Below are 26360 nucleotides of genomic sequence, written 5' to 3'. Positions count from 1 at the left end.
TGAAGGCCATTTTACAAATGCAGGGACTGAGGCTCAGAGAGGTTCATTAACTTCCTTGAGGTCACACAGCTAACAAACAGAAAAGAAGCACTTGACACTAGGTAGGCCATTATGACTTCAAAGCCCCATAGGTGCCTGGTACCATGTCTCCCTCCACTCCCCACCACTTCACCCCAAACCCCAATCCTGGCAGTGAAAGTAGACTGAGGAAGAAAACAGCAAAAGCAGCAGACCAACTGCTTGCCCTTTCCTTTCTCTTCTTCAGTCAAGTTAGTCAGGAGCCTCCAGATTTTGAAAACCTCCTTGAATCAAGATTTTTTCTGGTGAACATTCCCAAGTATTTGGTATTTTCTAGGAAAAACATGTATTTTCATTTTCAGACCTAAGTCCTCTTATTTTTTAATCCTAAACTCCAGCTCAAAAGGTCAGAGAGTGGTGGTAAACCTGAAATTAGGAAATGCTTCAAGACACTAAGAAAGGCTAAAATATGGTTCCCAATGAAATGCATAGAAGAAAAAGCTAACCACTGCATCTTCTTTCTCTAGACTCATACCTCTTATAATGCAGTCGTTGTGCCTTTTAATTTAAAAATAATTATGAGAACTTGTATTGAATAAGAATAAGAACTAGCCGTTCTTATTGTACAAAATATGTCTGCTTAAAACCCACTCTGTGTCCCCAATGACAAATTGCGTTTTTCTCTTAATTGTCCCTTTCGTATTCCCCTTTCTACAGCTGTTTATCTTTATTTCCAGATGTGTGTACATGTGTCTAGATACCAGAACTTCCACTAAAAACCAGAAAACCTTTATGGAAAACCTTTATTTCCTCCATGTAGTGAGGCTGCAGGGTAGAGGGCCAGCTCTCTGTACTAAAACACCCGACAGTTATGGGGGAGGAGACTTAGCCCCCACGTGGAGGAGCCCGCCCGCAGGGCAGCTCCAGGAGTCACAGCCGGGTGGAGGCAGCAACCCCAGGGGACCCACAGGGGCCCAGCCACTTTACAAAGCAGCGGAATTTGCTACCCTAAAATATGTCTCTTTGGTATATTAATTATTTTAAGTTGGTTATTCTCTAGGAAACAGCAGGCAAAGGGAAAAAACATTGAAAACCAAGCAGGAGTTACCCTCTGTAAGAAACATTTACATTTGTAAGGGAAATCGCTGTCTGCCTGGGTGTCCAAATCTGCATCTTATCAGTGGAGAAGGCAGTGAGTTAAATGTGCATCACAAACCTTACCTGTGTTTACCGTGCTCTTCCTGGTGACCTCCCAGAACTCACTCTTCTCACCCTTAACGACCTCTTTCGTCTTTAGCTGAGGACGGTATTTAAGGTGAGGGCTTTGGCCTTTTTCAAGTTTTCCTCGGTATCTCCCGTGTGTCCCTGTTATTATATTTTTGTGTGACTTTCTCCTGTTAATCTGTGTCATGTCACAGTTTAAATCCTTACACCAGAAGAACCCTTCTCCCTAACACACTACATGGATGCTAGCTAGTTCCCCACATCCTCTTCCTTTCTGCTTTTTCCATGTGGTTTTTTAAAAGGAAAACCACGGCAACCACAGAGAGAGAGCACCCATTCCAAATGTTCCCAGTATAATTTAGGGGCTGAAGATCAGCAGGGAAGGGACTTGGACATTTACTTAATATCACTTAAAATTCCCTACATTTTGATCGGGACTCCACCATGATGACTAGGTATAATTTCAATGCCGCCCCATGCCTATCAGCTCCCAGGCCCCGTATCATACAGGCCCCTTTCCCTCAGCGGGAGGAGAAAAACCCTGCATCTCAGCATAGTAAAATCCAACCTGAGGGAGCCTTTCTCCCACCTCCACTCCCAGCCTGACAGGTGGATAGTAGATGCCAGAAGGATTTCACTCAAATCTGGCTTGATAAGTAATAATTCTCCAGTTAAAGATCTTTAGCAATTCTTAGAGTGAAAATTAAAATGTAATCTAATACCGAATTATTTTCTTTAACTAATATTTTAAAAATATTTACTGTGTGCCTGAACCCAAGCCTAGGACCCCAAGCCCATCGATGGGCTCGCTGCAACAACCTTTTTAGTGCTTGATACTGAACTAGTGTCATCTCCGTTTCACAGATGAGGAAATAAGGCTCAGAGACCTTAGTTAGTAGGTATAATTAAACCCATAATGAGCCCCAAATCCTCCTCTTAACTTTTCACCAGAATTAAACCAACTAGTGTTTTACTTCTTTTAGCCCCTATCAACCTTCTGGGAAATAGGCCAGAAGAAGTTAAATGGGTTAAGGAAAGTGGAAGAGAGTTTATGTTAGTCACAAACTAGAGTTAATCTGCATAATCATGAAATAGCTATACTTTCCAGAGAATAATCTCAGTGAAAGTAATATTCTCTACAATACAGATCTCTTTTCATCAACTGAAATTAACCCACAGGTGCTGTGCTAAGCGAAGGGGATATAAAAGTAACACGTGACACGTGAACCTTATCCCCAAGGGGCACACTAATGGAAGAGAAGACAGATCAGGAAATAAATAAATGTATATGATGTGGGGAGAGCAAAATAAAAGCAAATATAAGCTATAGTCTTAGCCCAGAGCAGGCTATGATGAACTGGGAAGGACAGAGCTCTTATGCTAAGAACACGGGCGTGTAACTAAGGCCACTTAAACCATGATGTTAAGGCCAGCCTGCATTTTCAAAGAATGCTACGCCTCAGGTAGGATCTTCTCACTGTTAGACTCAGAAAAAAACTGAAGCGGAAAGGTGCCTACAAGATCTTCCAGCTTGATGCATTATTTTACAGAGGGGGAGGTAGACTCCAGGAGAGGTGAAGTTAATGAACACCCAAGATCACCCAGCAAATTATAAGCAGAGACAATCTCACAACTTGTCTCATGCCTCTTGGTTTGCCCATCAATTCATCCATTTAACAAACATGGATGGATTATGTGCCAGGCATAAGTGAACAAAGCAACTGGGTCTGTGCCTTCAAGAACACATCAGCCTGATGGGGAAGACTGTCTTCTTGTATCTGAGACAGGAAGTGCTTCAAGAGCACTTGTCTAAGATTGAAAAACTGGAGAGGGCTTCCTGGGGAAGTGACATTTAAACAGCCACAAAGGACAAGCAAGAATGGACAAGAGAATGTTGCACAGCTTCTGTCTGAGCCAGGAAGGAATGAATCAAGGTCCGGGAACAGGAGGAAAGCAAGTGTGTTCAGGGGGAGAGAGGTAGGAGACGAGGAAAGACAGGGAGGTGGAGAAACTCTAACTGTAACCAAACTGATGGCAACCCCAGATGCTGAGTGGCGACCATTCAGTCCACTGAGCAGTCTTCGTATTTCCCCCTGGGGAAGATTTGAAGCTTGAGAGCAAAGGAGGAAGTCGTCAATGCAGGGTCCCAATGCAGGGTCTGCTGTCATCAGCATCTTTCATGGAGAATGTCTGATCCTGTGAGACCCCCTGACATTCTACAGGCTCAGACACTGCCTGTGTTGAGTCCAAGAGGCCCAAGCATTTCCCCAAAGAAAATCTCAGTCCCCCAGACCACAAAAGCCAGACCACCCTGAAAAGAAGTTGTAGTACCAGATGACAAAAACCCCTCAAGAGGCTAGGTAACTTTAAAACATACTCCAAGGAAACTGCCTTCACTCAGAATCAAGCTCTGGAAGCCAACTACACAGCCTCTTCCACACTGGCCAGGACAGAGGGGCTTCCTGAGTACCAAGCCCTCTGGGACCAGGCCCTGGGGGAGGGTCAGGGTGGAGCCGCCAGCTGTCAGTGCCCCCAGGGGACACTTCCCAAGCCAGGCTGGTTTCCCATTATCACCCAATTTCTTTTATTCTAAGCATCCCAAACACCACCAACTGCAATCAGCTCGCCCGCCCATGATGGAAACCATCCCATAGCTTTTTTCTTGTGTTCAGGGTTCTGAATGAGAGCACAGGCTTCAATGCTTCAGAAAACACTTAGTACCAGCAAAGATAAAAATTCCACAGGCCTGGCTCTCCAGGCTGGCTCCTTCATCTACCCTCTCCCTTCCTTTTTTCAGTCACACCAGTAGGCAAAAATAATAGTGAAATGGGTAGGTCTTTGGGCATCCAAGGGATAAAGGACAAAACCTGGAAACTACCGCGTTCATCAAGAGGAGAATGGATGAATAAAATATGATATCATCATATAATGGAAAACTGTAAGCCATGAGAATGAAAAACTGCTTACACACACCCGAGAGAATTAATCTCACAAACATAATGTCGCAAAAGCAGCCAGACACAAAAGGGTATATACTGTATGATTCTATTTTTATAAGGTTTACGAACTAGCAAAACCAATCTCTGGTCCCTCTGGGGAGGAGGGACAGGAAAGAGGAAAACAAGGGGGGCTTTTAGGGTGTTATATTCTATTTCTTGACCTGGGTGGTGGTTACACAGATGTGTTCACTTTGTGGTAATTCATCAAGCTGTGCACTTAAGATGCTGTGTTTTCTGTGTGACTGTATATACATACGCACAAAGGAAGGGTTTTCAGCATCTTGGGAAAGGAAAAGTATTATATAGGACTTGAGCTTTACTGGCCACGTTCGTGAATGGAGAATGACCCTAGGTGGAAGGAAGAGGTGACCGCATTGGGGATATAGCTCAAACGGCTGCTGTGGGGTGGCAGGAATTAGGAGGAACAGTTTTGGGGTTTACTCCTTTTTTTCTCCTTGCAACTAACTGCCAATGAAATCTCTGCATAATGTACTCCAAAGGGAAGTGGGGCCAAGAGGGAAAAGGGCTGGAACTAAGCTGGCTTAAGGGAGACGGGAGGCAGCTGGAACACTTCAGGCAGTGAGGGGACAAGGAGGGATGGAGGAAGAGGAAGAAGAAGGAAGAGAAAGAAATCCTAAGTGCCCAGGGTGGGCAAGAAGGACAGCTCACCTGACTGGGGATGGATGGGGTGGGGTGACTCCCATGACTTAGCCCCGTAGAAGGGATCCCTTCTCTACTCCCCTCCCTGAGCCCAGGTCTGATGTACACCTAGATGAATGGTTTTATTGCACTGCTTTGCTGTGCTTTGTTTATAAGCCGTTTATAACCTCTGGGAACTGAAGGAACAAGGAGTGTGTATGAGTGTCTGTTTGTGCGTGCGCGTGTGCAGCCAAGGATTCCACATCCCCAGCATCTAACACACTTTGGCATATAGTTCGCACCATTAAAAAAAAAAAAAATGTTCATTGGACAAATAAATGACAGAAAGAATGTGGTAATTAGATATAAAACAGAGACTTCCTTAATATTGAAAAATCAGTAATAACAGCTTAAATGGCCAAAAATGTGGGAATGGCTAAGCATCAGAGGGGCATACTGTGCAGCTACTACAAATTACAACTAACTGTAGCAAACATCGGTAGGGTGCTTTACGGTTTACTGAGAATTGCACCTCCCCCTTGTTTGACACACAATTATATGGACTTTGTTACCACACTGAAGTGTTTAAATGACACATTAGCAACAATCTCCCTGAAGAGGCCAGAAAGATCACAGGTGGTGGACTAACAAGTTTTCAGGGAAAGTGGTGGGGAGGGCCCACATTTCAGAGTAATACTAGGAAGGCTGGTAGAGGTTTCCTTAGCTCTGTGTAAGTAACTGTGCTAATTTCACACACTGTATTTCAATTCACTTCCTCTTTTTTTTTGAGGAACAAAACTTTACTTTTAGCCATAATTTGATTCAAAGTTCTCTTTAACAATCATTTACGAGTCTTGCTGTTAACTGACCACCTCTAAAGAAGTGTTTTTGATATTCCAAGCGGACACAGTTTATGTCCTAGTGTAGTTTTATTCATGCTAACTTCAAGAAATTCAACAGCAAAACCCATCCACAACAGACTTTTCTAAGACTGTCTTCCTGATTGCAACAGTGTTTTAAAGAATAGATGAGGAAAACACACACACACACACACACAAAACAAAACCAAAAAATCCCTCCCTCCTTCCTGAGAGAAGCTGGGCCTAATGTTCCATGAATGATCCATGAAAAACTGAAGTCGTGAACACTTTAAACCTCCACATTCTCTTCTTCCTCTAGCTGATCCTGTAGAAACTCTTTTTGTGTCAGGGACTGTCCCATAAGTAAATTCTCTGCAGAGTCTCAATCTTTGCCGAGCGTTTCTGCACTGTTTTGGGTTGGACTTCCTGCAAGTATTTACTGCAATGAGAGGATTACCTAAAGGATATATTTCACAAACAAGCCATCACGTGTCTTCTGCTGCAACACTACATCCAAACACTACAACTAAAAGACTGCTTTTGCAGATGACAGTGAGTCCTGGAGAACTCGACCACAACATCCCAAACCAGCTCTTAATAGACATTTCCACGTAAAAAGCGGCGGCTTTTAAAGGGCTGTGGGACGCTGATAACACACAGAGGCATTGGCTGCCTTTACAGTAATAGCAGAAATCCTTCAAGCAATGTTGATCTCGCGCCTACTGTGCTCAAGACATTGTTAGGGCCCCATGGGGGCGTTGAGGGGATGATGGGCACGGGGGTGTCCCACGCATGGGCAAAAAGGGATTAAGGAAATAATCCTGCTCTCAACTCAACTTGAAAGCCGGGTGGCCAAAGCACCGATGGTGTTCAGTAAAACCTCCCCAGTCCTCCTCCAGGTGCAGAGGGCGCAGGAACTCCAGAGAGCTGAAGCTCAAGGGCTGGGGACACACGAGGACAGCAGAACCGGGCCTCGGGGGCGGAGAGTCGCCACGGAGGCGGGAAGGGAGCCGGTCCACACACGCTGAGAGCAAAGGGGATGCCGCAGGGAGACTTGCCCTTCTCCTCACTCGCCCGCCGCCAGGTGTATGTGAACAAATCGGGCCCACCTGCCGCTGCCGCTGCCGCTGCCGCCGCCGCGGCCCCCGCCTGGGGACGGGTATCGGGCGTGGGGAAGCCGCGGCGACAGGGGGCAGCAGTGCTGCCCGTAGCCCCGCCTCCGGGCCGGGAGCCCTGGGCCTCCGAGCTGCGCGCCACCGCCTTCCGCGCGAGCACCTGCGCGCGACCCCGCCGCCGCCCGCCCGACCCAGGTGCGACCGCCCGGGCCCCCCGCCGGGGGGTAGGGGGTCGGAATCCGGGAAGCACGGCGCGTCGCCTCCCCCATGCTCCGTGCCCGCGCGGGGCAGGCGCCGCCGCCGAAGCGCGCTTTGTTTGTGCGGCCCGAGCGGGGATGCCGGGGCGGGAGTGGAGCCCTCGCCCCACCCGGGAAAGGGCAAAAGCAGAGCCTGCGGTGAAGGGTGCTAAAGACCACAAAGCCCCTTCTCCACGCGGCGATGTTGGGTCCAGCCGCACCCCACCCCCGCTCTCCCTTTCTCCTTCCGAACCCCCCCCCCAGCCCCGCGGCTGCGCTCACCTGCTCTCCGCGACCCCCGCGCCTCGGCTCATCGTCGCTCGGCGACTGGGGGGCGGGGGGGACGACACGCGCGCCTGGGGCTCGACGCTCGAGTGACGCCGGGGCGCCTGCAGGAGGGGTTCGCGTGCCGACCGCTGCCCTGCGCACCCGGAGGCGGCCGACGCTGCCGGGGGAGTGAAGAGGGCGAGCGAGAGCCACAGGGGGAGGGGACTGGGCGGGAGGGGGCGCCGGGCGCGCTGCTGCAGCCGCAGCCGGAGGCCGCCCGGGCTCCCTAACGGAAACGCACGCTCGCCGGCGGCCCTGCGCGTGCACGCCGGCGTGCACAGTCTCACACGTGTGCACACTCTCACACGTGCGCACACCGGCCGCTCGGTAGCTGCTTACCGCCATGCCCGAACTAGGCTTGGTGACACTAAGCCGAGGCTTCTGTGAAAGAGAAGGGGCAGCGCCATTCTGGAGGGGACGGAGAGCTCATGTCATTCTGATTGGGATTGGATACTCCTGTGTCTGGGGGGTTTTCACGAGACAGCCCGCCCCCTACAAGGAATTCCCAGATTCTCTTCTTAGGATCTGTAAGCCCCCTAAAATTATCTTTCAGATTTTGTACCTAAATACAAGTGTCTGGGATGAGGGACCACAGCTTCCTAAGATAAAACAGCTGTGTGACCCCAACCCCACCCCAGACTGTAAGGATGGATGGACTAAACCAATGGCTCCCAAACTTTGCTGCACATTGAATCACCCAGGGAGTTTTTCAAATCGCGACGCTCTGAGTAGTATCCCAGATCAATTACGTTAGTGCAGTGGGATCCGGTCATCCGTATTTTTCAAAGATCCAGGTGATTGCAATATTCAGGAAAGTGTGGGAACCACTGCTTAGACTGTCGGTGATCCTCACTGTACACTGTTTTCTTTTACCCCGTTTTTCAGCGTGATTGTTTGCTTGTCTGTCTTTTCCATGAGGTGGTGGGTGTCACACAGCATCTAGCCCAGGTCTGACTCCCTGTAAGTGCTCAGAATGCCTTTACTGCAGGAAGGAAGCAAGGCAGGGTCAGGGATAGGCCCTCTACCTTGTAGACCCCTCTTTGATCTTTCTGAAATTCTCCACAGGCTGACATACCCTTGACCTCATGGAAATGGCTTCATTGTAAGGCCTGAAGCTGGGAAAGAAAATGGGTCATTGCAGCTTGAAGGGCTATCTGTCTTTTAGATTCTTCCAAATGTCTCCACCCCAGAACACCCCTTACCTGCCTCACTGTGACTCAAAGGTCCAGCGCTGGCAGTGTGGGTGTGTGCAATAAAGTCATAACCCCGATGGATGGAACACCTGTGAGTCCAGCACTATGATAAGATATTTTATACTCTGGGGAAAAGCTGGCCTGGTGCTATCACTGGGCCTTGGTGTTCTTCTCTTAAACATAAACATGGACAATTTCTCAGAACATCAACCTGAGACAAGGCCCCTCTGTGACCACGACGGATGAAGACAAGAACAAGACTCCTTAATCATGTCTAAACACAGACAAAATATGAACATTGTCCAAGCCACAGTGGACACACAGCTATCCTGGCCAGTTAGAGTGACTGCTGCTTCTTTGCCAGTTAACAACCTTAGCCTCTCTCTGGTCTGCCCTTCTATGGATAAGATTTATAAGGATACACACTCACAGAATGACCCCTGCTTTCCTAAGCCCTCCCCCAATCAGCTAACCAAAACCCAAATCCTTTAATAATATTTCCTAATACCCTCTCACTGACACACCTCCAGGATGGTGTGCATTTCCCTCACTGCAATGAGTAATAAATTCAACTATGTAAACTATAGGTATATTCCTAGGGGTATTTGGCAAGGGAGCATTAAAAATAACTTAGTCGACACAAGAGCAGCACAAGGTAAATATTACACCCTCTTCACGTATAAGCTAACCAGGATTTGTACAGATCCTATGACTCAAACTCACACAAGGCTGCCTGGCGGTCAATGGAGAGCCAGGGTTCATGTTCACCTGGCTTTGTGGGGAGCCAGGCTTGTGTGTTTCTTCCTCACAGGAACTGTGGCTTCCACATGAGCCTGAATTCCAGTCTTTTGCAGTTCAGTCTTTTTCTAGCTATGGGAACTTGAGGAAGTCATTTAACTTTCTTGACTTCAGCTTCCTTGCAAAAGAAAAAAAATAAAAGTTGGTCTAGGAACTGGTATTTTTTTATCGAGATAGACAACATTTTATTAGTCACAGGTGAACAATATGATTCGATACGTGTATATATGTGAAATGATCACCATAATAAGTCTAGTTAACATCCATCACCACACATAACTATAAACGTTTTTTTTCTTTTTTTAAGGTACGTGGGCCTCTCACTGTTGTGGCCTCTCGCGTTGCAGAGCACAGGCTCCAGATGCGCAGGCTCAGCGGCCATGGCTCACGGGCCCAGCCGCTCCGCGGCATGTGGGATCTTCCTGGACCGGGGCACGAACCCGTGTCCCCTGCATCGGCAGGCAGACTCTCAACCACTGCACCACCAGGGAAGCCCTAAAAGTTTTTTTTCTTGTGCCAAGAACTTTTAAGATATAATGTCTTAGCAACTTTCAAATATACAGTACAGTATTATTAACTCTAAGGATATATATACCATTGGTATATTTTTCGTAAGTTCCCCAGGTAGCCTGACACAGCACCTGTTGGCAGACCCTGGTTTGGGAAGTTACCTTGCAGCAGCCAGATCTGAGTTACCCTTTTCCAAATGCCATTGTCTCACTTGACTCTTGCCTCACTCTTCTCTCCTTCCGGAAATTCTCCTTTGGCTTCCAGGGGGCCCCTGTGATATGACAAGCAAATGAACTAAAGCCTGAAAAACCATGGAGTGGACTTGGAATAGCATCCTGCAGCCTCACCTGAGTCCTGGGATGACTGCAGCCCTCATGGACAGCTTGCCTGCAATCTCATCACAGACCTTGAACCACAACCGCTCAGCTAAGCTACTTACATATCCCTGACCCACACAAACTATGAAATAATAAATATTTGTTGTTTTAAGCTGTTATATTTGGGGGTAATTTGTTATGCAGCCAAATAATAACTCATACAAAAGGAAATAAGATCCTAGAGTTAGTGCGGTGGAATCACATCATTTGCACTTTTAGGTAAATTCAACCATACTCTGCAAAAGAGGGAGAGAGAACAAGTTACAGTGTTAACGATTCTGCCTGCTACTCCAGTGAAATAAGGGGATGTGGTGAAAGAGGTAGATCTGGTTTCATCAGTCAGTCTCTGACCCAGTCCTGGGCATCTCTCATGGAGAAGAAAGTCTTAATGCACATTTTTAAATATCCATGTTTTGTACAAAGTGGGAAGAATAAGTTAATTCACTGACTTGGGATCTATATATAACATAGTCAAAATGACCCTTGAAATCCCTTAACTCATCAGGACCTGAGCCCAGGACATCCCCAAACCAAGAATAGTACTGACTTTAGACCAGTGTAAGAGGGAGCCCAACCCTGGGACCCTGGCTTCAGAAGACGCTTCCGTGGCCCTCCTCCAATCACACCTCCCACGGGCTAAGGAGTCCCCAAGGGATGTGCCCTTCCAGAGCCTGTGCTCTGCCTCCCACTTCTAGACCAATCTCAGGGGATGAGAGACCCCCACATCCCTGTCCAAATGGCCCTGAGCTCACTTCCAGGGCCAGCATAGGCCTTTCCCCAGGTCCAGCTTTCTAAGGGTGGGGCATAGCACTAAAGAGCCCACGCCAGGGCACAGGGAGACCAGGTGCAGCTGTTTAAAGGGATGTGGATAGATTGTGTGTGCAAGCCGAGTGGCCTACACACGCGCACAGAGCCCCTCGCCACACAGACGGACCAGCAGCGGAAAACCAAGAGGGAAGCCCAAGGACCCCAAGCTGGCTCTCCAAATGCTGCCTCGTGCTGGTGTATGACTCTGAGAAGTCTCACTTGACCTGTCCTTCCTGTCAAATGAATCAAATGAATATTTGACGGGAATATTTGTCAAGGCAGGAAGACAAAATATATTTCATTAAACAGTGCATTCACTCGATTTATAACTTTTTCATGTTTAGACATATTACATATGGATGTCCATTTGTACTCTAGCCCAGGGTCCCACAAATGATTGGGATGCCCTGGCCCAGAGCTAACTTCTTCATCTTTATTTTGTTTCACTTTTTAGTTTTCGACTCTTTTTGCCTGAGAGAGTGGAGTCCAAGGCATTATTTGAGTGGGAGAGGAGAGCAATGGGATAAGGTGATTATTTTTCCATCTCCTTCTCCTTTTATTTAAATGTATTGGTGTATGATTTTGCCCAGCACATTTGGTTAAATGCACAAAGATGGTGTGTCTTCTTTCTCGGAGGCCCAAATGGGGCTTGTTCTTGGGGATCTCTCTAGGTAAGGTCAATGACTAGATTTGTGTGTGTGGTGGTTATTGCTTAATCCTTTGCTGGGATAATTACTCATCTCAGTTGAGAGTGTATCTTCCAGACCATTTTCCCTGCATCTTCATATATATTATAAAAAACATTGTGTGTGTATGTTTGCTTCAAAAATTGTATGATATATGCACTATTTTTCAATTTGTTTGTTCTTATGCTACAATATATCTCAAAGGTCTGTGCATCTTAGTAACACATTTTGCTATTTATTTATTATTAACACTATTATTTATTTATTAGCACTATTCTGTTAAAAATACTTTATCTGATTTTGATATTAAATGTACTCTATGAAATTTGTATGTGTCATGCACGTTTTTAGATTAAAAATGTAAGTTTATTTATTTTAATTTTTGGAGAAGGGGTGTTAGTGGAGAGAGATTTGAAGAGAGGATTTCCTGAAGTCATCTAGGAGAATTCCTTAAATACTGCAATACCAGGGTGAGAATTGCTTATGTAAGCTGTGATTCAGAGAAGACCAGCCATTTTCTGACTTAATTATGGCAAAAAACTACTCAGTTTTCTCTCCATGTCTGTTTTCTCTGTGTCCTGGACTCTTGTTTTCTGTTTCCGTCTTGGAAAGGCAGGTGCAGACAAGAAACCAACAGTAAGATGTTCTTTGGGTGCTGACATTAGCCAGGGGAAATCTTTATTTATGTGTTCAAGCAACTCTTGGTTTTCTTCCTAAAGGCCATTTGATATATTCTCTTGAGTTCTGAGCTACCTTGGAGCTTGCATTGTTTGTTTTCTAGAACAAGGGCATCCAACTTTTTTGTTGAAGGTACTTTACATGGCATCCTAGGGCTTGCTATGCATCTGCTTCTCCAACTGACAAAACGTGCCATCCTCCAGGCTCCACAGGGAAAGAGGGTGTTGCCCACTGTTCTGCTGTCAGTCAGAGCTCACCACAGTGCATGTTCATTACAGCAAAAACACATCACCACTGACAACAGGGAACTTTGCCCAGAACTGACAGACTCCCAGCACTGAAGCTAAATCATTTATCTAGAAGAATCTAGAAGAATCTTTTATCTAATTGTAATGGCCTGAATCTTCCCCCACTTCCCGGCCCCCTAATTTATATGTTGAAGCCCTAACCCCCCAATGTGATGGCATTAGGAAGTGAGGCCTTTAGCAGGTAATTAGGTTTAGATGAGGTCATGAAGGTGAGCCCTCCAAAATGAGATTCATATCCTTATAAGAAGAGAAAAAGACACCAGAGCTCTCTTTCTCCACCATGTGAGGAAATAGCAAGAAGGCAGCCTAGTTGTGAGCCAGGAGGCAGACCCTCACCAAAGACCAAATCTGCCGGCCTCCAGAACTGTGGGAAAGAAATGTCTGCTTAAGCCACCCAGGCTATGGTATTTTGTTATGGCAGCTCGAGATGACTTAGACACTAGTCTTTAGGCTTCTATGGCTGACACCTGTTACCATAATTTTAGGGAGGGCCACTCTGCTTCTGCCTTTATCTAGCTGAACTTTCTCTTTGTCTCAGTTACTTAAAGAGACAGGGAGTGTATGAGGAAGAGATTCCAAGAAAGTGAATTTAGTCAGGAAGTTGGCATTCCTGCCCTCCTACACCCATTATGCTCCCACTGTAATCGTGCCTCTGAAGACGTAACTACCTCAAAGAATCATTTCCACATCTAGTTTTACAGTACATCACTGTGTCTTCAATTAACTCTAGGGCTGTTACAGAACAATAAAATGTCACAACACAACTTTTTTTTTAACTTTTTGGGTTTTTTTTTTTTTTGGCTGCATTGGGTCGTCGTTGCTGCGGGTGGGCTTTCTCTAGTTGCGGCGAGCGGGGTCTACTCTTCGTTGTGGGGAGCGGGGTCTACTCTTCACTGCAGTGCGCGGGCTTCTCCTTGCGGTGGCTTCTCTTGTTGCTGAGCACAAGCTCTAGGCGCAGAGGCTTCAGTAGTTGCAGCACGTGGGCTCAGTAGTTGTGGCGCACGGGCTTAATTGCTCCACAGCCTGTGGGATCTTCCCGGACCAGGGCTCGAACCCGTGTCCCCTGCATTGGCAGGCAGATTCTTAACCACTGTGCCACCAGGGAAGTCCCTCAACACAATTTTGATTCACCTTAATTTTGAAAGTTAAACATCATCCAGGCTTTTTTCTAGAAGACAATAGAATAATTGTCATCCTAGAAAAATTGCACGTTTTCCTTTTCATGTGTTTCAGTACTGTTTTATGTATAAACCCTGTTCCCCCCATTTTTGATGACAGACTCTGTAATATTAGTCAGGGTATTAGTTAAACTGAGAACAAATTTAGAAAAGGCTTGCTGCACAAAGTGGGGTCCACAGACCAGCAGCGGGGGCATCACCTGGAAGCTTGTTAGAAACGCAGAATCTCAGGCCCACCCAGACCTGCTGAGCCCCACTCTACCTTTTAACACAATCTCCTGGTGATTTGTAGCCACCTTACAGTTTGGAGAGCACTGATTTTAAAGATACTGGGTAGTTCACAGACGCTTCTTCAGGAGGACCAGATTTGGGATGTTAACATCTGGAACAAAATCCAAGTCACTCCTCAGAGGAGCTCAGTGAGGACAGCAGCCTGGGGGCCCAGGTCACAGCCCAACCCCCGGCTTAGGTGAGGCCAGGAAAAGGAACAGAAAGGAGGCATGTGCCTCTGAGGTGGAGGGATTCTTCAAAACAAAGGCAAGGGGGTTCAGCTGCTGGGTGGCCAAAAAGAATGACAGACCTCCTCTCCCTATGTATTTCTTTTTGGAGGAATGGTGGAGTCTAGCTCTGCCGTTACCTGCCCAGACAACTTTAGCAAGTGCAAGGACATTTCATAGCCTGATTTCTTCATCTCTAATATTACTTTAAAGTGATAGTTTCTATTGACATGGAACTTTACAGTTTGCAAAGCATTCCCATGCATATATTTTCATTTGAACCAACAGGACAACTCCGTATGACAGATAAAGTAGCGTTACCTCCATTTCACATATTGGAAAAGAGAGGCACAGAGTGACCTGAGAGTGCTAAGACCCCAGATCTTCAAGCCCTCGTACTGTGACGCTGGAACCACAGCCACATGAGTTCATGTGTGTGCAAGTAAATTGAAAACTGTAATGTGTTATTCCAATCAAAGGTGTTCCTTAGCACTCTAGTAACATTCCACAAATACACGTCTAACTGGATCGACTCATCCACCAAGATGCTGGTCCCAGGATCAGCTTGTGTTGTGTTTCTCTCCTTGTGTTGTGGTAAAACTATTACCAGGAAAAGCTACTAATTAATATTAGTGATGATGTGCGTATGAATGAGCAATAAAGGAAACCCTAGCAACCCAGATGGAAGGAAATGATCACACTAAAGTTGTCTCATTGTTTAGAGTCTTCTGCATAAAGTAACTGAGAAAATCTTAAATGTTTCTTTTGAACTACTTTAAAGAACTAAAATGACCATTTCAATTATTTGTTATTTATCCTCATACTTTCCACATTCTTCTACAAGTTCCTATGACCAATTCTAGGAGGTTCAAAGGCAGCTAAAGGACCAGGATAATGATAAGACCAGAATTCAAGTCTTCTGTTCTTAAAATCAATGTTTATTTTGGGTTTTTCAAATGAGTCTGTTTTTTTTTTCTCTAGAAAGACACAATAGTTTCCTTTCATCTGTCTCTTAACAGTAGGTCACACCCTACAGTTCTTTTATCATCTGTTGTGAATTTCACTAACTCTAGTTATTTCTTTGTCATTGATGTTACATTTAAGTGAAAGGATTTTCAGCAGGGCTTTAAATTGGGTGAGGTCTCAAGGTCAAATGTCTGGCAAAGCCTGCCTTAGGAAATAGCTTTTCAGTTAAAGCAGTAGAGAAAGGAATATTAGGGTTTCTTTTTTATTGTTATAATCCCTGCTCTGCAAATAGATGATGAAAAATACACCTTAACACCATCCTATCTAAACTGAAATGTCTTTATTCACATTCATTTCCTTGCCTTTTTTGTGGGGAAAGGGCTCCTTTTCTATTTCGAATATGTATGTATTCATAAAAACTACCATTTGTGGTGTGCCTACTATATGCTAAAGATTATACCAAGCATTTAAAATATATTATCTTGGAAATTCCCTGGCGGTTCAGTGATTAGGACTCCATGCTTTCACTGCCGAGGGCATGGGTTCAATCCCTGGTTGGGGACCTAATATCCCACAAGCCGCGTGGCATGGCAAAAAAATAAATAAAATATATCATCTTAAATCCCCTTTGGTACTATCAACAATATTATCAACACTCTGCAGTTGATTATACAGTGGAATAATTACAATAATAGTAATCACTAATTTTCACTGCTCTTTACAATATAATTGGCAATAGCGCTGAGCTCTTTCATGTGTATTGTCTTGCTTAGTCCTCACATCTGCCTTATGAGGTAGCTACTATTATCATTCCCATTTTACAGATAAGGAGACTGAGGGACAGAGAGGTTAAGAAACTTGCCCATGGTCACTCAGTTAATAAGTTTTGGAGCGGACATCCCTCCCAATGCGGGTTTATTGCCAACGCCTTTTTGTTTCCAGGAGCAGGTTACTGCTGAGTTCTGCTAATTTCTTCATAAACACAGTTGCCTTTGAAAGGCCTTTGAAGGCCTTGCTCAGCATAGACTCTAGCATTAGACAGATCTGGCTTCAAATCCCAGTGAATTTAGTCTGGCCATAACCATCAGGGCAGTTTCTCCCAATTCTGTCACCAAGTCTACTTTCCAGCCAGTGGAGAAGGAAGAAAGAACAAAAGTCCACATCCCTTCCTTCTACAAGCAAGCACGAATTCTGCCCCCTTCCCACGGGTCTGGGCTTCATCTCATGGCTAGATCCGAGGAAGGCTGGGGAATACAGACATTATACTGGCAGCCATGTGCTCATCTAGAATTTATAGATTTTACTAAGAAAGAAAGAAGGGTAGAATGAATATTAGGACAACCAGGAGTCTTTTCCTCCTCAAGCTTCACCACTCTGTGACCTTGGACAAGTTAACTTATCCTCTCTGAGCCTCAGTTTTGTCCTTTGTAAAATGAGGATAGTAGTATCATAAGCACATTGTTAGGATTTAGCTAGTGCGTGTAAGGTAACTAGCTCAGTGTCTGGCACAACAAGTATTCAATAAATGTTAACTACTGATAATATTGAGAAGGATTGTATAATTGAAGCACCAGATTGAAGCTACAACGATGTATGATGACTCTCAAACTTGAACTCTACTGTCAGCATCCCACAAGGATTGTTTGCTGGGTATTGTGTCATTGCTGAGTTTTCTCCTGTCTATATTTCAAGGAATTCTGGAGGTAAATGGAGTATTAAAAATGAGATATTTTCAGATTCTCAGACAACTGGGGTTTAGTTTCCCCAGGTAGAAATGGTGATCCCACTAGAGTGTATGTGTGTCACCCTATATTATCTAGATATATTTAGATACAATATCTAGATATTAACCTAGAGCAGTGACACTCAGCCCTAATTCTGCAGAATTAGGTGGTCTCCAATTATTAATAAGGGTACAACAAATTCTTCAAAATAAACTAAAATAATTTTTATGCACACAATATTCTGACATTATTTTATGCAACATTTATTGAGCTCTGACCATGTACCAAGCACCCTGATAGGCACTGGAGATACAAGTGAAGGTAGACATGGGCTCTGCCTTCCTGAAGTGAACAGTCTCTCAGGGGAGAGAGATTTTAATCACATAATTGCACAAGTCAAAGTTAAAATTGCAGCTCTGGTTATGAATGGGAGGTACATGGTGCTCTGAAAATGTACAATAGGGGGAAATGGCTATACAGAGAGATGGGGAAGGTTTTGCAGAGGAAAGTCATGCCCTTTCGCCCTCTGAAGCATGAGGAGGAGTTGAAGAGCTTAGAGGACATGTTCTGATGCTCTGGAGTCAATCAGGTTTTGTGGGGTCTGAAGAATATAACACTTCTTTCAGAAAAAGAATATACATGTAGCCTACTTTTGCAAATTTTACAAAAACACATGACCATGGAAAGATATTAAGTGCCCTGTGCAATTAAGGAGCTCTAAGGCTTAAGCTTCATCAGCTGCATGTAACCGCCTTGGAATGGGATAGACTCACTTCATAGACTGAAATGGGCCCAGTAGGCCTTTGAGTTGGGGATTTAAGAGGCAGCCTTATTACCCTTTCCCTGCTACTTTCCACTCTGTGAACTTGTGCAAGTAACTCTCCAGTCTGGTTATCCTTGATTGTCATACTGGGATTTAAAAAGCTTTTAATAAAACAGTATGTGTAAGCACTCGGACAGAGGTGTGATCACTGGTAGTATTGTTATTAAAGCATTTGAAAGATCTCGTTGTCCTTCTGTGAAATGCAGGTTTACTCCAAGGCGGGAGGCTGTCTCTGAATGGTGGTTCAAGGACAACCCCCCCTACCCCATTCACAGTATGAGGTGGCTGTCCTGAAGCCAGAGATGGGCTCTCACCAACCAAAGCCTCAGGCATGTGGTGAAGGCTAACACTGATGGCTTTTGAATGAGCAAGGGAAGTTTCTAGGCCCTGACAGGGGAGACAGTACTCCAGTTCCCTCTTAGAGTTAGAGGCCAGTGAGAACTCTGTAGTAACCTCAGTTTTTAGATTTTTTTTTTTTATAAATTTATTTATTTATTTTTGGCTGTGTTGGGTCTTTGTTGCTGAACACGGGCTTTCTCTAGTTGCGGCGAGCGGTGGCTACTCTTTGTTGCAGTGCTTGGGCTTCCCACTGTGGTGGCTTCTCTTGTTGCGGAGCATGGGCTCTAGGCACGCGGCCTTCAGTAGTTGTGGCTCGAGGGCTCTAGAGCGCAGGCTCAGTAGTTATGGTGCACGGGCTTAGTTGCTTCGCGGCATGTGGGATCTTCCCAGACCAGGGCTCGAACCCGTGTCCCCTGAATTGGAAGGCGGATTCTTAACCACTGCGCCACCAGGGAAGTCCCTGGAACTGACTTTCTGAAAGGTGTATTCATGGGCAGAGAGATGCCTCCATCCGCCATCCTCAGGATGTGCAACCCAAGGCAGAACATAGCATGGGTGACCCACCATCTCAATTGGCCTGAAACTCTCCCAGTTTTAACACAAAAAGTGCCATGTCCTGAGGAAACTCCTCAGGCAAAACGAGACAGTTGGTCACCCTCCCGCAGCAGAGGGCACCTTGTAAGCCCTTACCATTCTGCTGCCTTCTGGTGAGAGTGGGTATGACAGGCATTGTTATTGTCCACCCACTTCGGGTTCCTGTCTATTTCCTCACAGGAGGGAGGATTACACTTCTCTGTTCCTTTGAAGTTAGATGATGTCATGTGACTTGCTCAGTCCAATAAAACATGAATGGAGGGCTTCCCTGGTGGCGCAGTGATTGAGAGTCCGACTGCTGATGCAGGGGAAACGGGTTCGTGCCCCGGTCCGGGAAGATCCCACATGCCATGGAGCGGCTGGGCCCGTGAGCCATGGCTGCTGAGTCCGCGCGTCCGGAGCCTGTGCTCCACAACGGGAGAGGCCACAACAGTGAGAGGCCCGCGTACTGCAAAAAAAAAAAAAAAAAAAAAACATGAATGGAAGAGACGCTTGTGACCTCTGGGTAGAAGCATTTAAGAACGAGTATGGGGGAGGCAGGGGAGAGATAAATTAGGAACTTGTGATTAACTGATACACACTACTATATATAAAGTAGGTAACCAACAAGGACCTACTGTCTAGCACAGGGAACTATACTCAATATTCTGTAGTAACCTATAAGGAAAAAGAATCTGAAAAAGAATATATATACATATATATGTATGTATGTATAACTGAATCATTTTGCTGTACACTTGAAGCTAACATGACGTTGTAAATTAACTATACTTCAACTAAAAAATAATAATAATAACGAAATTAAAATTTTAAAAAAACAGTATATAATCCTTCATATTTCCTTCCTCCTCCCGTGGTACTGGCAACATCTAGATGGTGGAGGCTCTGTCAACCTGAATCCCTGAGTAAGGACCACACAGAGCAAAGCCCCCCACCAACCCTCAACATTATGTAGCAAAAGTGTATAATAAACTATTGTTCTTTTAAGTCACTGAGATTTGGATATCTTTTGCTACTGCAGCATAACCCAGTCCACTCTGACTGATACAGGAAGTAAAACCAAGACCCTATGTAGAGTTTATAGTATTAATATGGTTTTAATGATTTTCCTGTGGAAGATGATAATAAAACCTTTGTTCATATCCCAGTATGATGCTGACAGGAGGAAAATACAGTGTCATTTTTCCAAACTATCCAGCAGGAGAAAGGCCCTGGACTAACCTGAAGGCCTGGTGAGTAAAACTCCTTGGGCGTCAGATTACACTCACAGGTGTTGGCCTCTTGACTTCCCAGGACTGGACAGGTGCATGGTGCCCAGGCCCTTCAAAGCAAAGGAGGCTCTGCCACTAAAGATGGAAAATTTTAATGTGCGACTCTGATAGTAACAGGGTTAAATTAGATATTACATATATATATATTTACACACATACATACATACATATCATATATTTAAACAAGTTTATGGAGGTATCATTTACATGCCATAAAATAACTTTAAGTTTATGATTCCATGATTTTTAGTAAATTTACCAGGTTGTGCAACCATCACATTTTCATCCATGAGAACATTTCCATCATCCCAGAAAGATCCTTCCTACCTATTCATAGTTCATCCCTATTCCCACCTCTAGCCTCAGGCAACCACTAATCTACTCTCTGACTCTATAAGTTTGCCCTTTCTTGACACTTTATATAAATGGAATCATACAATATGTAGCCTTTGTGCCTGGATTCTTTCACTTTGCATAATGTTTTTGAAGGTAATCCACATTGTAGAATATATCGGTGTATATATCAGTATCAATATGTATGTTTTTACATATATATCAATATGAGTGTGTATATATATATATAGATACAGATATAGCATGTGTGTGTGTGTGTGTGTGTGTGTGTGTGTGTGTGTGTGTGTGTGAAGAGACAGGGTATGATAGAGAAATCTTAGGCCTCAGAGACTATCAAATTTGTTGAAAGTACAAATAAAAACAAAAATATGTGTTGAATCCCAGTCCCTGGAAACTCTCAGAATATCAGTTCAGTTACTCCCCACTCCCTTAAGAGAGTAACAAAGTCTCTTTATCTGAGTACAGATACTGCCCAACATATTCCAGCATTTTCATCCTCAAGGTTTATACTGAAAAGTGACTATACATTAGAAACAGTATCTCCCTGTCTAGTGATACAGAGACAGGGCAGAACACCAGAAACCTCACAAAGGCCATCTCCTCCTTGTCACTCAACTTCCCCTCAGCCCTGCAGACAGAGCAACCGCAGGTGTGCAGCTGGCATCGTCCCTTTTCCTTCCTCAGGCTAGTCTTTCCAGCGGTGCTAATGAGCCCTGGAATAAACTGCTCAAGAACAGGCAGCAGGAAGGCAGGAGAAAAAAGGGACAGGATAGTTCATAAATCAGACAAAGCAGTAGCAGATACAGCCCAAGCAGGCTTAAAGGGAAAAATCCTGGGTGTAGGGATTTGTACTCAAGATACAGATACCTATATACCTGTACATAAAGCTTTTTACACCTTATATACGTACGCAGTGTATGTATTTTTAAGCACCATAAACTTTGTATACCCTGGCTGCTTCCATAGTGCGCCAAATATTTGCTCTGTTCAAAGATAATAAAAACGTAAGTAAGAAGACATCACAATTTTTTTTTTTTTTTTTTTGGTGGCGCCGCATGGCATGTGGGGTATTAGTTCCCCAGCCAGGGATCGAACCCACACCCCCTGCAGTGGAAGCACGGAGTCCTAACCACTGGACCGCTAGGGAAGTCCCAAGACATCACAATATTGCAAAAAGCATTTACGCCCGGACCTGAGGAAAACTGCTGTTTCCAAGACGCCCTATTCCATGGCCTATACAGGAAAAGAAACTTAAAAAAGAGTGGGTATATGTATATGTATAACTGATTCACTTTGCTGTACATCTGAAATTAACGCAACATTGTAAATCAACTATACTCCAATAAAAATTTTTTTAAATGCCCTATTCCAGGGGTTCCCACCCTAGCTGTGCATTAGAATCACCCAGGGATTAAAACATACAATGCCCAGGCCATGCCCCAACTGCATTAGATTTCTGTGACTGTGCAACAAATCACCACAAACACGGTGGCTTAAAACAACAGAAATTTATTCTCTCACTGTTCTAGAGTCTGCAAGTTTGAAATCAAGGTGTCAGCAGGGCTGCTCTACCTTTGAAGGCTTAGGGGTGGGGGTGGGGGTGGATTTTCCTGTCTCTTCCAGCTTCTGGTAGCTCCAGATGTTCCTGGGCTTGTGGTTGCATAGCTGCCTCCATCTTCACCTGTCCTTTTCCTCTTCTGCATGTGTCTCTCCTCTGGGTGTCTCTTATAAGGATACTTGTTGGAAATATGGCCCACTGGGATAATCCAGGATGATATCATCTCAATATGCTTAATTACATCTGCAAAGAACCTTTTTCCAAATAAAGTTACATTCACAGTTTCTAGGAAGTGAATATACCTTTTTGGGAGTAACCATTCAACCCACTAATAATTGCTACGGACTGGATGTTTATGTCCCCCCCCAAAATGCACTTGCTGAAACCTAATCCCCAGTGAGATGGTATGTGGAGGTGGGGCCTTTGGGAGGTGGTTAGGTCATAAGGGTGGAGTCCTCATGAATGCGATTGGTGCCCTTATAAAAGCGGCTCCAGAGAGCTCCCTCACCCTTTCCACCATGTAAGGACTCACCAAGAAGACAAGCTGTCTATAAACCAAAAAGTGGGGTTTTACCAGATGCCAAATTTTCTGCACCTTGATCTTGGACTTTCTGGCCTCCAGAAGTGTGAGAAATAAGTTTCCATTCTTTATATGGAAACTTATTTGGTATTCTGGTATTGTGTTATAGCAGCCCAAAAAGACTAAGACAGAAATCAACCAAATAAATCAGGCTCTTTAGGAATCGACGCTGGGCATTAGTATTTTTTAAAGCTCCCTGGGTAATTCCAACATACAACCAAGTTTAAGAATCACTAATCTATTTGAACTGCCATCTCCTCCTGCCCAGCAAAGGTCCTGGGGTAGAAAGAGATAAGAAGCCCAAAGAGGAGCCCAGAGGATGTTCCTGGCCCCCAATACACATCTGAAGCTAAGCAAGATTGAGTGGACTGTCCAATCTCAAAGGGAGAAGAGGTTGAAGAGAGGGAATTTCCATGGAATAATATAAAAAATGCCCGATGGGATGGGAGAAGCGTCTAGATTTTAAGGTTTAGAATCTGTTTATAGAAGGAAGTGTTGCTAATAGTTAAGGGCAGGGCCGTGAAGTCAGATAGGCCTGGTTTCAAATATTGGTTCTGTCATTCTCTTGCTGTGTGACCTTGGGCATGCTACATAACCTCTCTGCACTTTAGTTCTCTCATCTCTCAAAATAGGGATGAGACGTCAGCTACACTCCTGTCAGTTACAGAGATAAAGGTTACCAATTGGAATTAGAAATGATGGCCCCAACTCCCAGAGAGCTGGCCAACTGGATACAGAAAAGAATGCAAAACTATGAGAAACAAGTTAAATATATAACCCCTTGTTTATTTTTATCTGTAATTACTAAAACTAAAGTAAAAGGAGCATTGAGGCAGATCCTGGCACTGTGCCATGCTTGGATTTGGTGGGTCTGAGCTATGGTTGCTACCCTCAGGGCTACTACCAAAGGGACAAATGATGCTGGCACAACAGATAATACCTCTACAACCTCTGGTCACCAAGGAAGTAGTCCAGGTGGTGAAGGGAAGCAGGTATTAAGGGTGTGAAAAACCAAGAAACTATTAAACCAAAGGATACAGTGTGAAGGAGCTATCTCATTTTGTAGATCGATATCATCAGCTTCCTGAACTTTTACTAAAATGGGTAATGAGTGTGACTTAACTTAGGACTGGTCTACTTGGCTTTGCATGTTTGATTGATCCAGGACCTACAGCTTACTATTGAACAATCAGAAATCAGAGATGGCTATATATGATCCAAACACACAGTAGGTTGCTCCTGAAGGGACAGCTAGCCTGAGGGACTGGATAAAAGCCACTGTAGGGTTTCTTTTCCCTGAGAATGTTAGCTGGTGGCTCCCCTCCTTAAATGCTGAGTGGAACTCCCCAGATGATGCAGCCCTTATGCTGCATATGCAGTCCATGCTGGGTTGGCTCTATGATGACCAGGATGTGCACCTATGTAATATGCTCCTTAACTTAGATCATAGCAAATGCTGTGATCAAGAGAGCCCCTTTTGCACAGACACCCCATGTAAACCTACTGCTGCAAAATCAAGCAACAGTTCAAGAGACCATAACAGAATTGTTATCTCAGTTCACCCTTAGTCTAAGAAAATTGGATCCATTCACAAAAGCATAGGGGGGAAAGGGATAGTCAAGGTGATAGGGACAGAGTAAAGGGACAAAGTAGATAATTAAATAGTTAATCCCACTAAGGGATCGTAAGTAAAAAAAAAAAAAAAAAAAGAATTATGGGAGACCTATGTAAGTTAATGATCACTCAAGAAAGCAGGTTTGCTTAACCACAAAACCAAGCAGGCTTGCTTAACAACAAAACCAGGCAACAGAAGCATGAGAGATGCCCCAAAACAATAAAAAATAAAACATCCTGCCCAGTGAGCTCAGTAGGTTAATGATTCCTAGGACATACTCTTCTGGGCACATTAAAAACAAAAATATAAGGAAAAGGTCACATTATACTAAAACCTGAGATGACTTACTATTTTTAGCGTATGTTACCAGCTTTTTGCTCATTTCCATCGTGCCACGACAAGTCCTGGCTTGACCTTGTAGGGACAAGAAAACTCCCCTGCCCAACCTGGAGTGGGAGCTGATGATGGAAGCGTGACGTCTATTCAAGAATGAGAAAGAAGGTGGTCTTTTCTCCCTCCTTTTTTTCCCTTTAATTATAAAACTGTAGCCCACTAAGTTCTCAGGGTGCGGCACCCTCTTGCCTACCCGCTTATAAGCCTCACAGGCATCCTAATCTAATCAATCACTTCTTATCTACCACTTTGCCTCTTGCTAAATTCTTTCTGCTCTAAAACATAAAAGAGCAAAGCTCTTCAAATTCCCGCAGAACATCACCTAGTGGTTTCAAAGGGGCTAGTCCTACCAGGATGGAAATATTCATATAGTTATTAAGAAATGGGCAGAGGGGCTTCCTTGGTGGCACAGTGGTTGGGAGTCCGCCTGCCGATGTGGGGGGCGCGGGTTTGTGCCCCGGTCTGGGAAGATCCCACATGCCGCGGAGCGGCTGGGCCCGTGAGCCATGGCCGCTGAGCCTGCGCGTCAGGAGCCTGTGCTCCGCAACAGGAGAGGCCACAACAGTGAGAGGCCCGCGTACCACCAAAAAAAAAAAAAAAAGAAAGAAAAAAGAAAAAACAAATGGGCAGAATATGGAGGACATTGATGGGGTCAAAACATCTTAATGAGGCTCTATTGGAGGTTGAGTGGACTGATGGAGCTCCTGCTGGTACCCCAACATTAAAGGGCCTTAAACAAATCCACTCTATTTACTCTAGTCTGGAGGAATTTTTAAAGCTAGAAGGCAAAAGATGGCAATGAAAAACCTGACCTTTTATCACAGGGGACGATGGTCAGCAAATTAATCGGGATGAAGATTGACAAAAGGGCCAAGGTCCCTTGGCCTGATCCCTAGCTGGGGACCAAAGGCCATGTGCATATGTGTGGGTAAAGTGACCAGACGGTGAACAAAAACTATTCTGGGCGATTTCAAAACCTAAGTTAGCTTTGGAGCATGTGGAGCTGCAACCGTGATGGGATTAAGGTGAAAGTTTGGATGAAAATTGGAACATTTGAACAGACTTAATGTGAAGTGGTTGTGTTTCCTCCACCTGAATGTATTACTGAGATGGATATTGCGTCTAATTGCGGAACACTTCCTATATCCTGTATTGTGAAACTGAAGGCATGTAAGTTTGCCTTTTGGCTCTTGTTGATTGGACATACTCAGCGAGAACCTATAGATTTGCTTGCCCCTACACAGGTTGTTAATTTGACGCAGTGTTGGATGCCTAGTGGACAAAAAGAGATTTGCACTTTAATTAATGACATGTTAGAAGTTGGAGTGCTGTTGCCAACATATTCTCTGTGCATTAGCCCTGTGTGGCCCATGAAAAGGTGGATGGCTCGTGGAGACTACCAGTAGATTATCAAGGCTTGAATAAAGCAATATCGCCTACAACATTAGCAGTCCCTGCTATGGTTGCAACAGTATAAAAATACAATGGAGAGGGGATTGGTACTCAGCGGTTGATCTTGCAAATGCTTTTTTCTTCGACACGATCTAAGAAAAGAGCCAACCACAGTTTGCTTTCACTTGGGAAGGATCCCAATTTACATTTATTGTAAAGCCCCAGGGTTATTTGAATTCACCAGCTGACTGCCATCATTTGGTTTGATAATATGCTACATTGATGATATCATGATAATATC

General features: G+C 44.7%; 1 protein-coding gene across 1 annotated transcript in view; it reads right to left on the bottom strand.

Annotated features, from left to right (window-relative positions):
• Positions 1-26360, bottom strand: part of LOC115844895 (caspase recruitment domain-containing protein 8) — a 65329-nt gene that overhangs the window by 28976 nt on the left and 9993 nt on the right. The window contains exon 2 of the mRNA XM_030842394.3: positions 7374-7749. Coding sequence (XP_030698254.3) covers positions 7374-7749 — 376 coding nt within the window. The remainder of the gene's footprint in view (positions 1-7373; positions 7750-26360) is intronic.

This window comes from Globicephala melas, chromosome 4, assembly GCF_963455315.2.
Source record: "Globicephala melas chromosome 4, mGloMel1.2, whole genome shotgun sequence".
Lineage (NCBI taxonomy): Eukaryota > Metazoa > Chordata > Mammalia > Artiodactyla > Delphinidae > Globicephala > Globicephala melas.
This window is presented reverse-complemented; position numbering and strand designations above follow the sequence as displayed.